The sequence below is a fragment of the Lampetra fluviatilis genome, chromosome 68 (genome assembly GCF_964198595.1).
Source record: "Lampetra fluviatilis chromosome 68, kcLamFluv1.1, whole genome shotgun sequence".
NCBI lineage: Eukaryota > Metazoa > Chordata > Hyperoartia > Petromyzontiformes > Petromyzontidae > Lampetra > Lampetra fluviatilis.
The window spans coordinates 3968353-3982861 of record NC_136342.1 but is presented as its reverse complement, the minus strand read 5'-3'; the positions used below and the strand labels follow the sequence as shown (position 1 = coordinate 3982861).

At 50.8% G+C, this 14509-nt stretch overlaps 1 protein-coding gene across 1 annotated transcript in view; it reads right to left on the bottom strand.

Moving 5' to 3' along the window:
- Positions 1–14509, bottom strand: part of LOC144952536 (uncharacterized) — a 208730-nt gene that overhangs the window by 86976 nt on the left and 107245 nt on the right. The window contains 4 exon segments of the mRNA XM_078882985.1: positions 4319–4372; positions 5898–5942; positions 7590–7643; positions 10136–10189. Of these exon segments, the coding sequence (XP_078739111.1) occupies positions 4319–4372; positions 5898–5942; positions 7590–7643; positions 10136–10189 (207 nt within the window).

Genomic DNA, 14509 nt, shown 5'->3' with positions numbered 1-14509 from the left:
GTGGTGAGTCTGTGGGTCTCTGTGTGGTGAGTCTGTGGGTCTCTGTGTGGTGAGTCTATGGGTCTCTGTGTGGTGAGTCTGTGGGTCTATGTGTGGTGAGTCTGTGGGTCTCTGCGTGGTGAGTCTGTGGGTCTCTGCGTGGTGAGTCTGTGGGTCTCTGTGTGGTGAGTCTGTGGGTCTCTGTGTGGTGAGTCTGTGGGTCTCTGTGTGGTGAGTCTGTGGGTCTCTGTGTGGTGAGTCTGTGGGTCTATGTGTGGTGAGTCTGTGGGTCTCTGCGTGGTGAGTCTGTGGGTCTCTGTGTGATGAGTCTGTGGGTCTCTGTGTAGTGAGTCTGTGGGTCTCTGTGTAGTGAGTCTGTGGGTCTCTGTGTGGTGAGTCTGTGGGTCTCTGTGTGATGAGTCTGTGGGTCTCTGTGTAGTGAGTCTGTGGGTCTCTGTGTAGTGAGTCTGTGGGTCTCTGTGTGAGTGTATGGGTCTCTGTGTGAGTGTGTGGGTCTCTGTGTAGTGAGTCTGTGGGTCTCTGTGTGGTGAGTCTATGGGTCTCTGTGTGGTGAGTCTGTGGGTCTCTGTGTGGTGAGTCTATGGGTCTCTGTGTGATGAGTCTGTGGGTCTCTGCGTGGTGAGTCTGTGGGTCTCTGTGTGGTGAGTCTATGGGTCTCTGTGTGGTGAGTCTGTGGGTCTCTGTGTAGTGAGTCTATGGGTCTCTGTGTGAGTGTGTGGGTCTCTGTGTGGTGAGTCTGTGGGTCTCTGTGTAGTGAGTCTGTGGGTCTCTGTTTGAGTGTATGGGTCTCTGTGTAGTGAGTCTGTGGGTCTCTGTGTGGTGAGTCTGTGGGTCTCTGTGTGATGAGTCTGTGGGTCTCTGTGTAGTGAGTCTGTGGGTCTCTGTGTAGTGAGTCTATGGGTCTCTGTGTGGTGAGTCTGTGGGTCTCTGTGTGATGAGTCTGTGGGTCTCTGTGTAATGAGTCTGTGGGTCTCTGTGTGGTGAGTCTGTGGGTCTCTGTGTGATGAGTCTGTGGGTCTCTGTGTAATGAGTCTGTGGGTCTCTGTGTGGTGAGTCTGTGGGTCTCTGTGTAATGAGTCTATGGGTCTCTGTGTGGTGAGTCTATGGGTCTCTGTGTGATGAGTCTGTGGGTCTATGTGTCGTGAGTCTATGGGTCTCTGTGTGGTGAGTCTATGGGTCTCTGTGTGATGAGTCTGTGGGTCTCTGTGTAGTGAGTCTGTGGGTCTCTGTGTGATGAGTCTATGGGTCTCTGTGTAGTGAGTCTATGGGTCTCTGTGTGGTGAGTCTGTGGGTTTCTATGTTCATACTAAAGGCGTTTGGGTCAGATCGCGTTATTTATAAATGTGTCGTAACCCTCCACCACCCGACACGGCCACACAGTAAAAAATGTGTCACGTTTTTCAAAGGACAAAATAGTTCACTTCTTTAGCCCACCGGTGTGCTGAAGAGAGAATCAACAGCATTTTGAAATGTGAGTAGCACGACGTTTCGCTGATAATTACAATCAGCCTCATCGGGCAAGAATGGCGAAGCTCTCCTGTTGCTCCCGGTCTTAAATATAGAGCAGCAGCAGGGTCATCATTTAATTAAATCTGGCGCAGTGATTCGAGGCAAAGAGGGGGAGGGTATTGAATCACTGCACCAGATTGACTGTGTGAGTCTACGGGTCTCCGTGTGTGTCTCCGTGTGTGTCGCTGTGTGAGTCTATGGGTCTCTGTGAGAGTCTATGGGTCTCTGTGTGTGTCTATGGGTCTCTGTGAGAGTCTATGGGTCTCTGTGTGTGTCTCTGTGTGTGTCTGTGTGTCTCTGTGTGTGTCTCTGTGTGAGTCTATGGGTCTCTGTAAGAGTCTATGGGTCTCTGTGTGAGTCTATGGGTCTCTGTGTGTGTCTCTGTATGTCTCTGTGTGAGTCTATGGGTATCTGTGAGAGTCTATGGGTCTCTGTGTGAGTCTATGGGTATCTGTGTGAGTCTATGGGTCTCTGTGTGTGTCTATGGGTCTCTGTGAGAGTCTATGGGTCTCTGTGTGTGTCTCTGTATGTCTCTGTGTGAGTCTATGGGTCTCTGTGTGAGTCTATGGGTATCTGTGTGAGTCTATGGGTCTCTGTGTGAGTCTATGGGTCTCTGTGTGTGTCTATGGGTCTCTGTGAGAGTCTATGGGTCTCTGTGTGTGTCTCTGTATGTCTCTGTGTGAGTCTATGGGTATCTGTGTGAGTCTATGGGTCTCTGTGTGTGTCTATGGGTCTCTGTGAGAGTCTATGGGTCTCTGTGTGTGTCTCTGTATGTCTCTGTGTGAGTCTATGGGTCTCTGTGTGAGTCTATGGGTATCTGTGTGAGTCTATGGGTCTCTGTGTGAGTCTATGGGTCTCTGTGTGTGTCTATGGGTCTCTGTGAGAGTCTATGGGTCTCTGTGTGTGTCTCTGTATGTCTCTGTGTGAGTCTATGGGTCTCTGTGTGAGTCTATGGGTATCTGTGTGAGTCTATGGGTCTCTGTGTGAGTCTCTGTGTGAGTCTATGGGTCTCTGTGTGAGTCTATAGGTCTCCGTGTGGGTCTCCGTGTGTGTCGCTGTGTGAGTCTATGGGTCTCTGTGAGAGTCTGTGGGTCTCTGTGTGTGTCTCTGTATGTCTCTGTGTGTGTCTCTGTGTGTGTCTCTGTGTGAGTCTATGGGTCTCTGTAAGAGTCTATGGGTCTCTGTGTGGGTCTCTGTGTGAGTCTATGGGTCTCTGTGTGGGTCTCTGTGTGAGTCTATGGGTCTCTGTGTGAGTCTGAGTCTCTGTGTGAGTCTATGTGTCTCTGTGTGAGTCTATGTGTCTCTGTGTGAGTCTATGTGTCTCTGTGTGAGTCTATGGGTATCTGTGAGAGTCTATGTGTCTCTGTGTGAGTCTATGGGTATCTGTGAGAGTCTATGGGTCTCTGTGTGTGTCTCTGTATGTCTCTGTGTGAGTCTATGGGTCTCTGTGAGAGTCTATGTGTCTCTGTGTGTGTCTCTGTGTGTGTCTGTGTGTGTCTCCGTGTGTGTCTCTGTGTGAGTCTATGGGTCTCTGTGTGGGTCTATGGGTCTCTGTGTGTCTCTGTGTGTTGCTATATGAGTCTATGTGTCTCTGTGTGTCTCTATGTGTCTCTGTGTGTGTCTCCGTGTGTCTCTGTGTGTGTGTCTATGTGTCTCTGTGTGTGTCTCTGTGTGTGTCTCTGCGTGTGTCTATGTGTCTCTGTGTGTGTCTCTATGTGTGTCTATGTGTCTCTGTGTGTGTCTCTGTGTGTGTCTCTGTGTGTGTCTCTGCGTGTGTCTATGTGTCTCTGTGTGTGTCTCTGTGTGTGTCTCTGTGTGTGTCTCTGCGTGTGTCTATGTGTCTCTGTGTGTGTCTCTGTGTGTGTCTATGTGTCTCTGTGTGTCTCTACGTGTCTCCGTGTGAGTGGTGCCCTGCTCCCGGTGTGACCGTCACCTTGGGTCTCTGTGTGTGTCTCTGTGTGTGTCTCTGTGTGAGTCTCTGTGTCTCTGTGTGTGTCTATGTGTGTCTCTCTGTGTGTGTCTCTGTGTGTGTCTCTGTGTGTGTCTCTGTGTGTGTCTATGTGTGTCTCTCTGTGTGTGTCTCTGTGTGTCTCTCTGTGTGTGTCTCTGTGTGTCTCTATGTGTCTCTGTGTGTCTCTGTGTGTGTCTCTGTGTGTGTCTCTGTGTGTGTCTCTGTGTGTGTCTCTGTGTGAGTCTCTGTGTCTCTGTGTGTGTCTATGTGTGTCTCTCTGTGTGTGTCTCTGTGTCTCTGTGTGTGTCTCTGTGTGTGTCTATGTGTGTCTCTCTGTGTGTGTCTCTGTGTGTGTCTCTGTGTGTGTCTCTGTGTCTCTGTGTGTGTCTCTGTGTGTGTCTCTGTGTGTGTCTCTGTGTGTGTCTCTGTGTCTCTGTGTGTGTCTCTGTGTGTGTCTTTGTGTCTCTGTGTGTGTCTCTGTGTGTGTCTCTGTGTCTCTGTGTGTGTCTCTGTGTGTGTCTCTGTGTCTCTGTGTGTGTCTCCGTGTGAGTGGTGCCCTGCTCCCGGTGTGACCGTCACCTTGGGTCTCTGTGTGTGTCTCTGTGTCTCTGTGTGTGTCTATGTGTGTGTGTCTCTGTGTGTGTCACTGTGTGTGTCTCTGTGTCTCTGTGTGTGTCTCCGTGTGAGTGGTGCCCTGCTCCCGGTGTGACCGTCACCTTGGGTCTCTGTGTGTGTCTCTGTGTCTCTGTGTGTGTCTATGTGTGTGTGTCTCTGTGTGTGTCTCTGTGTGTGTCTATGTGTGTGTGTCTCTGTGTGTGTCTCCGTGTGAGTGGTGCCTGCTCCCGGTGTGACCGTCACCTTGGGTCCGGTTTTCCCATTGGGTCCACGTGGCCCTCGCTCCCCTCTCGGGCCCTGAGCACACGGAGTGACACATTCAGTGACACACTCAGTGACACACTCAGTGACACACACAGTGACACATTCAGTGACACACACTCAGTGTATCACACAGTGACACACTCAGTGACACACTCAGTGACACACACAGTGACACACTCAGTGACACACACTCAGTGTATCACACAGTGACACACACTCAGTGTATCACACAGTGACACACTCAGTGTATCACACAGTGACACACTCAGTGACACACTCAGTGGCACACACAGTGACACACTCAGTGACACACACAGTGACACACTCAGTGACACACACTCAGTGTATCACACAGTGACACACTCAGTGTATCACACAGTGACACACTCAGTGACACACACAGTGACACACTCAGTGACACACACTCAGTGTATCACACAGTGACACACACACAGTGACACACACTCAGTGACACACACACAGTGACACACTCAGTGACACACTCAGTGACACACTCAGTGATACACTCACACACACAGTGACACACTCACACACACAGTGGCACACAGTGACACACTCACACACACAGTGACACACAGTGACACACTCACACACACAGTGACACACAGTGACACACTCACACACACAGTGACACACAGTGATACACTCACACACACAGTGACACACACTCAGTGTCACACAGTGACACACTCAGTGACACACTCAGTGACACACACTCAGTGTATCACACAGTGACACACACAGTGACACACACAGTGACACACTCAGTGACACACACTCAGTGTATCACACAGTGACACACACACAGTGACACACACAGTGACACACTCACACACACAGTGACACACTCAGTGACACACACACAGTGACACACACAGTGACACACACTCAGTGACACACACACAGTGACACACTCAGCGACACACACTCAGTGACACACAGTAACACACAGTGACACACTCAGTGACACACTCAGTGACACACTCACACACACAGTGACACACTCACACACACAGTGACACACAGTGACACACTCACACACACAGTGACACACAGTGATACACTCACACACACAGTGACACAGTGACACACTCACACACACAGTGGCACACTCACAGTGATACACAGTGACACACTCACACACAGTGACACACTCAGTGACACACAGTGACACACAGTGACACACTCTCACACACAGTGACACACTCACACACATTGACACATTCAGTGACACACACTCAGTGACACACAGTGACACATTCAGTGACACACAGTGACACACTCACACACACAGTGACACACAGTGACACACTCACACACACAGTGACATACTCACACACTCACACACACAGTGACACACAGTAACACACTCAGTGACACACTCAGTGACACACAGTGACACACACAGTGACACACAGTGACACACACAGTGACACACACAGTGACACACTCAGTGACACACTCACTCACACACTCACACACTGTGTGTGTGTGAGAGTGAGTGTGTGAGTGAGTGAGTGTGGTTGTGGTTGCTCACCGCGGGTCCACGTTGACCACGTGGTCCCTGCTTCCCCGTTGGGCCCTGCAACAGAAAAGCGTCGCTCAGCGCGTTGCGGTACACAGTGCGGTACACAGCGCGGTACACAGCGCGGTACACAGCGCGGTACACAGCGCGGTGCACAGTGCGGTACACAGTGCGGTACACGGCGCGGTGCACAGCGCGGTGCACAGCGCGGTACACAGTGCGGTACACAGCGCGGTACACAGTGTGGTACACAGCACGGTACACAGCACGGTACACAGCGCGGTGCACAGCGCGGTACACAGTGCGGTACACAGCGCGGTACACAGCGCGGTACACAGCACGGTACACAGCGCGGTACACAGCGCGGTACACAGCGCGGTACACAGTGTGGTACACAGCGCGGTACACGGCGCGGTACACAGCACGGTACACAGCGCGGTACACAGTGCGGTACACAGCGCGGTACACAGTGTGGTACACAGCACGGTACACAGCACGGTACACAGCACGGTACACAGCGCGGTACACAGTGTGGTACACAGCACGGTACACAGCACGGTACACAGCGCGGTACACAGTGCGGTACACAGCGCGGTACACAGCACGGTACACAGTGCGGTACACAGTGTGGTACACAGCACGGTACACAGCACGGTACACAGTGTGGTACACAGTGCGGTACACAGCGCGGTACACAGCGCGGTACACAGTGTGGTACACAGCACGGTACACAGCACGGTACACAGCACGGTACACAGCGCGGTACACAGCACGGTACACAGCACGGTACACAGCACGGTACACAGCGCGGTACACAGTGCGGTACACAGCGCGGTACACAGCACGGTACACAGTGCGGTACACAGTGTGGTACACAGCGCGGTACACAGCACGGTACACAGCACGGTACACAGCGCGGTACACAGCGCGGTACACAGTGTGGTACACAGCGCGGTACACAGCACGGTACACAGTGCGGTACACAGCGCGGTACACAGCGCGGTACACAGCACGGTACACAGTGCGGTACACAGCGCGGTACACAGTGCGGTACACAGCGCGGTACACAGCGCGGTACACAGCACGGTACACAGTGCGGTACACAGCGCGGTACACAGTGCGGTACACGGCGCGGTACACAGCGCGGTACACAGTGCGGTACACAGTGCGGTACACAGCGCGGTACACAGTGCGGTACACAGCGTGGTACACAGCGCGGTACACAGCGCGGTACACAGTGCGGTACACAGCGCGGTACACAGCGCGGTACACAGCGCGGTACACAGTGCGGTACACAGCGCGGTACACAGCGCGGTACACAGCGCGGTACACAGCGCGGTACACAGTGCGGTACACAGCGCGGTACACAGCGCGGTACACAGTGCGGTACACAGCGCGGTACACAGCGCGGTACACAGCGCGGTACACAGCGCGGTACACAGCGCGGTACACAGTGCGGTACACAGCGCGGTACACAGCGCGGTACACAGCGCGGTACACAGCGCGGTACACAGCGCGGTACACAGTGCGGTACACAGCGCGGTACACAGTGCGGTGCGGTGTGTGGTACGCGGTAAGCGGTACACAGTGGGGTGTACGGTGCGGTGTGCGGTACGCGGTGTGCGGTACACGGTGCGGTGTGCGGTGCGGTGTGTGGTACGCGGTGTGCGGTACACAGTGCGGTACACAGTGCGGTGTGGTTACCCGCGCCCCCTTGTCGCCGTTGGCCCCAGCGAACCCCGGGAAGCCGGTAGACCCCTGCAGACAGAGTCAGAGGTGAGAGGAGACGCCGCCGCACACAGCACCACACTCAGGAGCCAGGCCTCACAGCAGAAGGCGAGCGAAGCTTTGTCATCTGTACTGACAGATGAAGCTACATCATCTGTACTGACAGATGAAGCTACATCATCTGTACCGACAGATGAAGCTACATCATCTGTACCGACAGATGAAGCTACATCATCTGTACTGACAGATGAAGTTTCATCATCTGTACTGACAGATGAAGCGTCATCATCTGTACTGACAGATGAAGCTTCATCTGTCAGTACAGATGAAGCTACATCATCTGTACTGACAGATGAAGCTACATCATCTGTACTGACAGATGAAGCTACATCATCTGTACTGACAGATGAAGCTACATCATCTGTACTGACAGATGAAGCTACATCATCTGTACTGACAGATGAAGCTACATCATCTGTACTGACAGATGAAGCTACATCATCTGTACTGACAGATGAAGCTACATCATCTGTACTGACAGATGAAGTTTCATCATCTGTACTGACAGATGAAGCTACATCATCTGTACTGACAGATGAAGTTTCATCATCTGTACTGACAGATGAAGCTACATCATCTGTACTGACAGATGAAGCTACATCATCTGTACTGACAGATGAAGCTACATCATCTGTACTGACAGATGAAGCTTCATCATCTGTACTGACAGATGAAGCTACATCATCTGTACTGACAGATGAAGCTACATCATCTGTACTGACAGATGAAGCTACATCATCTGTACTGACAGATGAAGCTACATCATCTGTACTGACAGATGAAGCTACATCATCTGTACTGACAGATGAAGCTACATCATCTGTACTGACAGATGAAGCTACATCATCTGTACTGACAGATGAAGCTTCATCTGTCAGTACAGATGAAGCTACATCATCTGTACTGACAGATGAAGCTACATCATCTGTACTGACAGATGAAGCTACATCATCTGTACTGACAGATGAAGCTTCATCTGTACTGACAGATGAAGCTACATCATCTGTACTGACAGATGAAGCTACATCATCTGTACTGACAGATGAAGCTACATCATCTGTACTGACAGATGAAGCTACATCATCTGTACTGACAGATGAAGCTACATCATCTGTACTGACAGATGAAGCTACATCATCTGTACTGACAGATGAAGCTACATCATCTGTACTGACAGATGAAGCTACATCATCTGTACTGACAGATGAAGCTACATCATCTGTACTGACAGATGAAGCTACATCATCTGTACTGACAGATGAAGCGTCATCATCTGTACTGACAGATGAAGCTTCATCTGTCAGTACAGATGAAGCTACCTCTTCTTGGTTCCTTCGGTAAAGTCACGTAGAAGGGAAATAATAAAGTAATAAAAATGAAACATAATAAAATAAAATAATAAAAATAAAACATAATAACATAATTCTCACGACATTTCGGCCACAACGCAAGCAGCCGTCCTCAGGTGAAGAACAGGTCTGTCGGAAAGACAGCGTCTGAATGAGCACCACTAGGTTTGGCAGCGTATATTTAAGCTGGGTTAGTGGGGGGAAGGGCGCCTTGACAAAGGAATTTGCATATCAAGACGAATTTTGCATGTTTATGTAAAATGCAGATATGGGATTAGTCACTACTTAAATTTCGATTTAAAGCTTTCGTGACTGCAGGGATTCATCTTCTTGGTTCTTTCGGTAAAGTCACGTAGAAGGAAAATAATAAAATAATAAAAATAAAACACAATAAAATTAAATAATAAAAATAAAACATAGTAAAATACAATTCTCACGACGTTTCGGCCACAACGCAAGCAGCCGTCCTCAGGTGAAGAACAGGTCTGTCGGGGAGACAGCGTTCAGACTCTGTCTACTCGACAGACCTGTTCTTCACCTGAGGACGGCTGCTTGCGTTGTGGCCGAAACGTCGTGAGAATTGTATTTTACTATGTTTCATTTTTATTATTTCCCTTCTACGTGACTTTACCGAAAGAACCAAGGAGATGAATCCCTGCTGCAGTCACGAAAGAAGCTTTAAATCGAAAAGATGACGGTTCGTCATCTGTACTGACAGCCGCTCCCCCATCGCTTGCATTGCCGCCTGAGCTCCGACTCCTGTGAGATCAGCGGCGGCGTTAGATTCTCATCGGAGCGCGAAACCCGACTGTGTAAACTGCGCACGCGACGGATTCTGGGTTGTGAGAAGTCAGAATCCGACACTTAATTGAGTCCCGCCCATGATTATCGACCACTTTCCCGCACCGTGCACTCATCTCGCGGCACACGGCGTCGGTAAGCCCGCTGGCCAGCATGAGCAAAGAAACAAACGTCGCCGGAGAGATTCTTTGAAAAGGAGAAAAGACCCAATAACGGGCCACCGCAGCCCAGGTCCGTGAACAAAAAATGGTGTCACCTACGCGAAAGCTTCAAAGTCAAGATTTGAACTGGCAAAGAAGTCGGCACAGATACCTTGACGCCTTGTCGGCCAGGGTATCCGGGCAGTCCAGGCACTCCCAGCTTCCCCTGGGGCACGCAAAGAGGCGCGGGGTTAGTCGAAACACACAGACTGTCACAGGCTGTAGGGGCAAGTGTTGTTAGTAGCGAGTAGTGCCTATGAAGGCTACCGGCACTGTGGCACACACAGAGACACACACAGAGACACACATAGACACACACAGAGACACACACAGAGAGACACACATAGACACACACAGAGACACACAGAGAGACACACAGGCTCACACACACACAAGAGACACTGTCACCGTCACCCCCCCCCCCCCCCCGTAGGCTGTCACAGGCTGTAGGGGCAAGTGTTGTTAGTAGCGAGTAGTGCCTATGAAGGCTACCGGCACTGTGGCACACACAGAGACACACACAGAGACACACATAGACACACACAGAGACACACACAGAGAGACACACATAGACACACACAGAGAGAGACACACACAGAGACAGACACAGAGAGACACACATAGACACACACAGAGAGAGACACACAGAGACACACACAGAGAGAGACACACACAGAGACACACACAGAGACACACACAGAGAGAGACACACACAGAGACACACACAGAGAGACACACATAGACACACACAGAGAGAGAGACACACAGAGACACACACAGAGACACACAGAGAGACACACACAGAGAGACACACATAGACACACACAGAGAGAGAGACACACAGAGACACACACAGAGAGAGACACACACAGAGACACACACAGAGACACACACAGAGAGAGAGACACACAGAGACACACACAGAGAGACACACATAGACACACACAGAGAGAGACACACATAGACACACACAGAGAGAGAGACACACAGAGACACACACAGAGAGAGACACACACAGAGACACACACAGAGAGACACACAGAGACACACACAGAGACACACACAGAGAGAGACACACACAGAGACACACACAGAGAGACACACAGAGACACACACAGAGACACACACAGAGAGAGACACACACAGAGACACACACAGAGAGACACACACAGAGACACACACAGAGACACACACAGAGACACACACAGAGAGAGAGACACACAGAGACACACACAGAGAGACACACATAGACACACACAGAGAGACACACATAGACACACACAGAGAGAGAGACACACAGAGACACACACAGAGAGAGACACACACAGAGACACACACAGAGACACACACAGAGACACACACAGAGAGAGACACACACAGAGACACACACAGAGACACACACAGAGAGAGAGACACACAGAGACACACACATAGACACACACAGAGAGACACACAGAGACACACACAGAGACACACACAGAGACACACACAGAGAGAGAGACACACAGAGACACACACATAGACACACACAGAGACACACAGAGAGACACACAGGCTCACACACACACAAGAGACACGGTCACCGTCACCCCCCCCCCCCCCGCGTAGGCTGTCACAGGCTGTAGGGGCAAGTGCTGTTAGCAAGTAGTGCCTATGAAGGCTACCGGCCCTGTGGCACACACAGAGACACACAGAGACACACACAGAGACACACAGAGACACACACAGAGAGACACACACAGAGAGACACACATAGACACACACAGAGACACACACAGAGAGAGAGACACACAGAGACACACACAGAGAGAGACACACACAGAGACACACACAGAGACACACACAGAGACACACACAGAGACACACAGAGACACACACAGAGAACACACAGAGACACATAGACTCACACAGAGACACACACAGAGGCACATAGACTCACACAGAGACACACACAGAGACACATAGACTCACACAGAGACACACACAGAGACACACACAGAGACACACACAGAGACACACAGAGAGACACACAGACTCACACAGAGACACATAGAGTCGCACCTGCGTAACGTATCTGGTATGATGATGATGGTTCTCAGGCCTGCGCTAGGAGTCTGGTATGATGATGATGGTTCTCAGACCTGCGCTAGGAGTCTGGTATGATGATGATGATGATGGTTCTCAGACCTGTGCTAGGAGTCTGGTATGATGATGATGATGGTTCTCAGGCCTGCGCCAGGAGTCTGGTATGATGATGATGGTTCTCAGACCTGCGCTAGGAGTCTGGTATGATGATGATGGTTCTCAGACCTGCGCTAGGAGTCTGGTATGATGATGATGGTTCTCAGACCTGCGCTAGGAGTCTGGTATGATGATGATGGTTCTCAGACCTGCGCTAGGAGTCTGGTATAATGATGATGGTTCTCAGACCTGCGCCAGGAGTCTGGTATGATGATGATGGTTCTCAGACCTGCGCTAGGAGTCTGGTATGATGATGATGGTTCTCAGACCTGCGCTAGGAGTCTGGTATGACGATGATGATGATGGTTCTCAGACCTGCGCTAGGAGTCTGGTATGACGATGATGATGATGGTTCTCAGACCTGCGCTAGGAGTCTGGTATGATGATGATGGTTCTCAGACCTGCGCTAGGAGTCTGGTATGATGATGATGGTTCTCAGACCTGCGCCAGGAGTCTGGTATGATGATGATGGTTCTCAGACCTGCGCTAGGAGTCTGGTATGATGATGATGGTTCTCAGACCTGCGCTAGGAGTCTGGTATAATGATGATGGTTCTCAGACCTGTGCTAGGCGTCTGGTATGATGATGATGGTTCTCAGACCTGCGCTAGGAGTCTGGTATGATGATGATGGTTCTCAGACCTGTGCTAGGAGTCTGGTATGATGATGATGGTTCTCAGACCTGCGCTAGGAGTCTGGTATGATGATGATGGTTCTCAGACCTGCGCTAGGAGTCTGGTATGATGATGATGGTTCTCAGACCTGCGCTAGGAGTCTGGTATAATGATGATGGTTCTCAGACCTGTGCTAGGAGTCTGGTATGATGATGATGGTTCTCAGACCTGCGCCAGGAGTCTGGTATGATGATGATGGTTCTCAGACCTGCGCTAGGAGTCTGGTATGATGATGATGGTTCTCAGACCTGCGCTAGGAGTCTGGTATAATGATGATGGTTCTCAGACCTGCGCTAGGCGTCTGGTATGATGATGATGATGATGGTTCTCAGACCTGCGCCAGGAGTCTGGTATGATGATGATGGTTCTCAGACCTGCGCTAGGAGTCTGGTATGATGATGATGGTTCTCAGACCTGCGCCAGGAGTCTGGTATGATGATGATGGTTCTCAGACCTGCGCTAGGAGTCTGGTATGATGATGATGGTTCTCAGACCTGCGCTAGGAGTCTGGTATGATGATGATGGTTCTCAGACCTGCGCTAGGAGTCTGGTATAATGATGATGGTTCTCAGACCTGCGCTAGGCGTCTGGTATGATGATGATGATGATGGTTCTCAGACCTGTGCTAGGAGTCTGGTATGATGATGATGATGGTTCTCAGGCCTGCGCCAGGAGTCTGGTATGATGATGATGGTTCTCAGACCTGCGCTAGGAGTCTGGTATGATGATGATGGTTCTCAGACCTGCGCCAGGAGTCTGGTATGATGATGATGGTTCTCAGACCTGCGCTAGGAGTCTGGTATGATGATGATGGTTCTCAGACCTGCGCTAGGAGTCTGGTATGATGATGATGGTTCTCAGACCTGCGCTAGGAGTCTGGTATGATGATGATGGTTCTCAGACCTGCGCCAGGAGTCTGGTATGATGATGATGGTTCTCAGACCTGCGCTAGGAGTCTGGTATGATGATGATGGTTCTCAGACCTGCGCTAGGAGTCTGGTATGATGATGATGGTTCTCAGACCTGCGCCAGGAGTCTGGTATGATGATGATGATTCTCAGACCTGCGCTAGGAGTCTGGTATAATGATGATGGTTCTCAGACCTGCGCTAGGCGTCTGGTATGATGATGATGATGATGATGGTTCTCAGACCTGTGCTAGGAGTCTGGTATGATGATGATGATGGTTCTCAGGCCTGCGCCAGGAGTCTGGTATGATGATGATGGTTCTCAGACCTGCGCTAGGAGTCTGGTATGATGATGATGGTTCTCAGACCTGCGCCAGGAGTCTGGTATGATGATGATGGTTCTCAGACCTGCGCTAGGAGTCTGGTATGATGATGATGGTTCTCAGACCTGCGCTAGGAGTCTGGTATGATGATGATGGTTCTCAGACCTGCGCCAGGAGTCTGGTATGATGATGATGGTTCTCAGACCTGTGCTAGGAGTCTGGTATGATGATGATGGTTCTCAGACCTGCGCTAGGAGTCTGGTATGATGATGATGGTTCTCAGACCTGCGCTAGGAGTCTGGTATGATGATGATGGTTCTCAGACCTGCGCTAGGAGTCTGG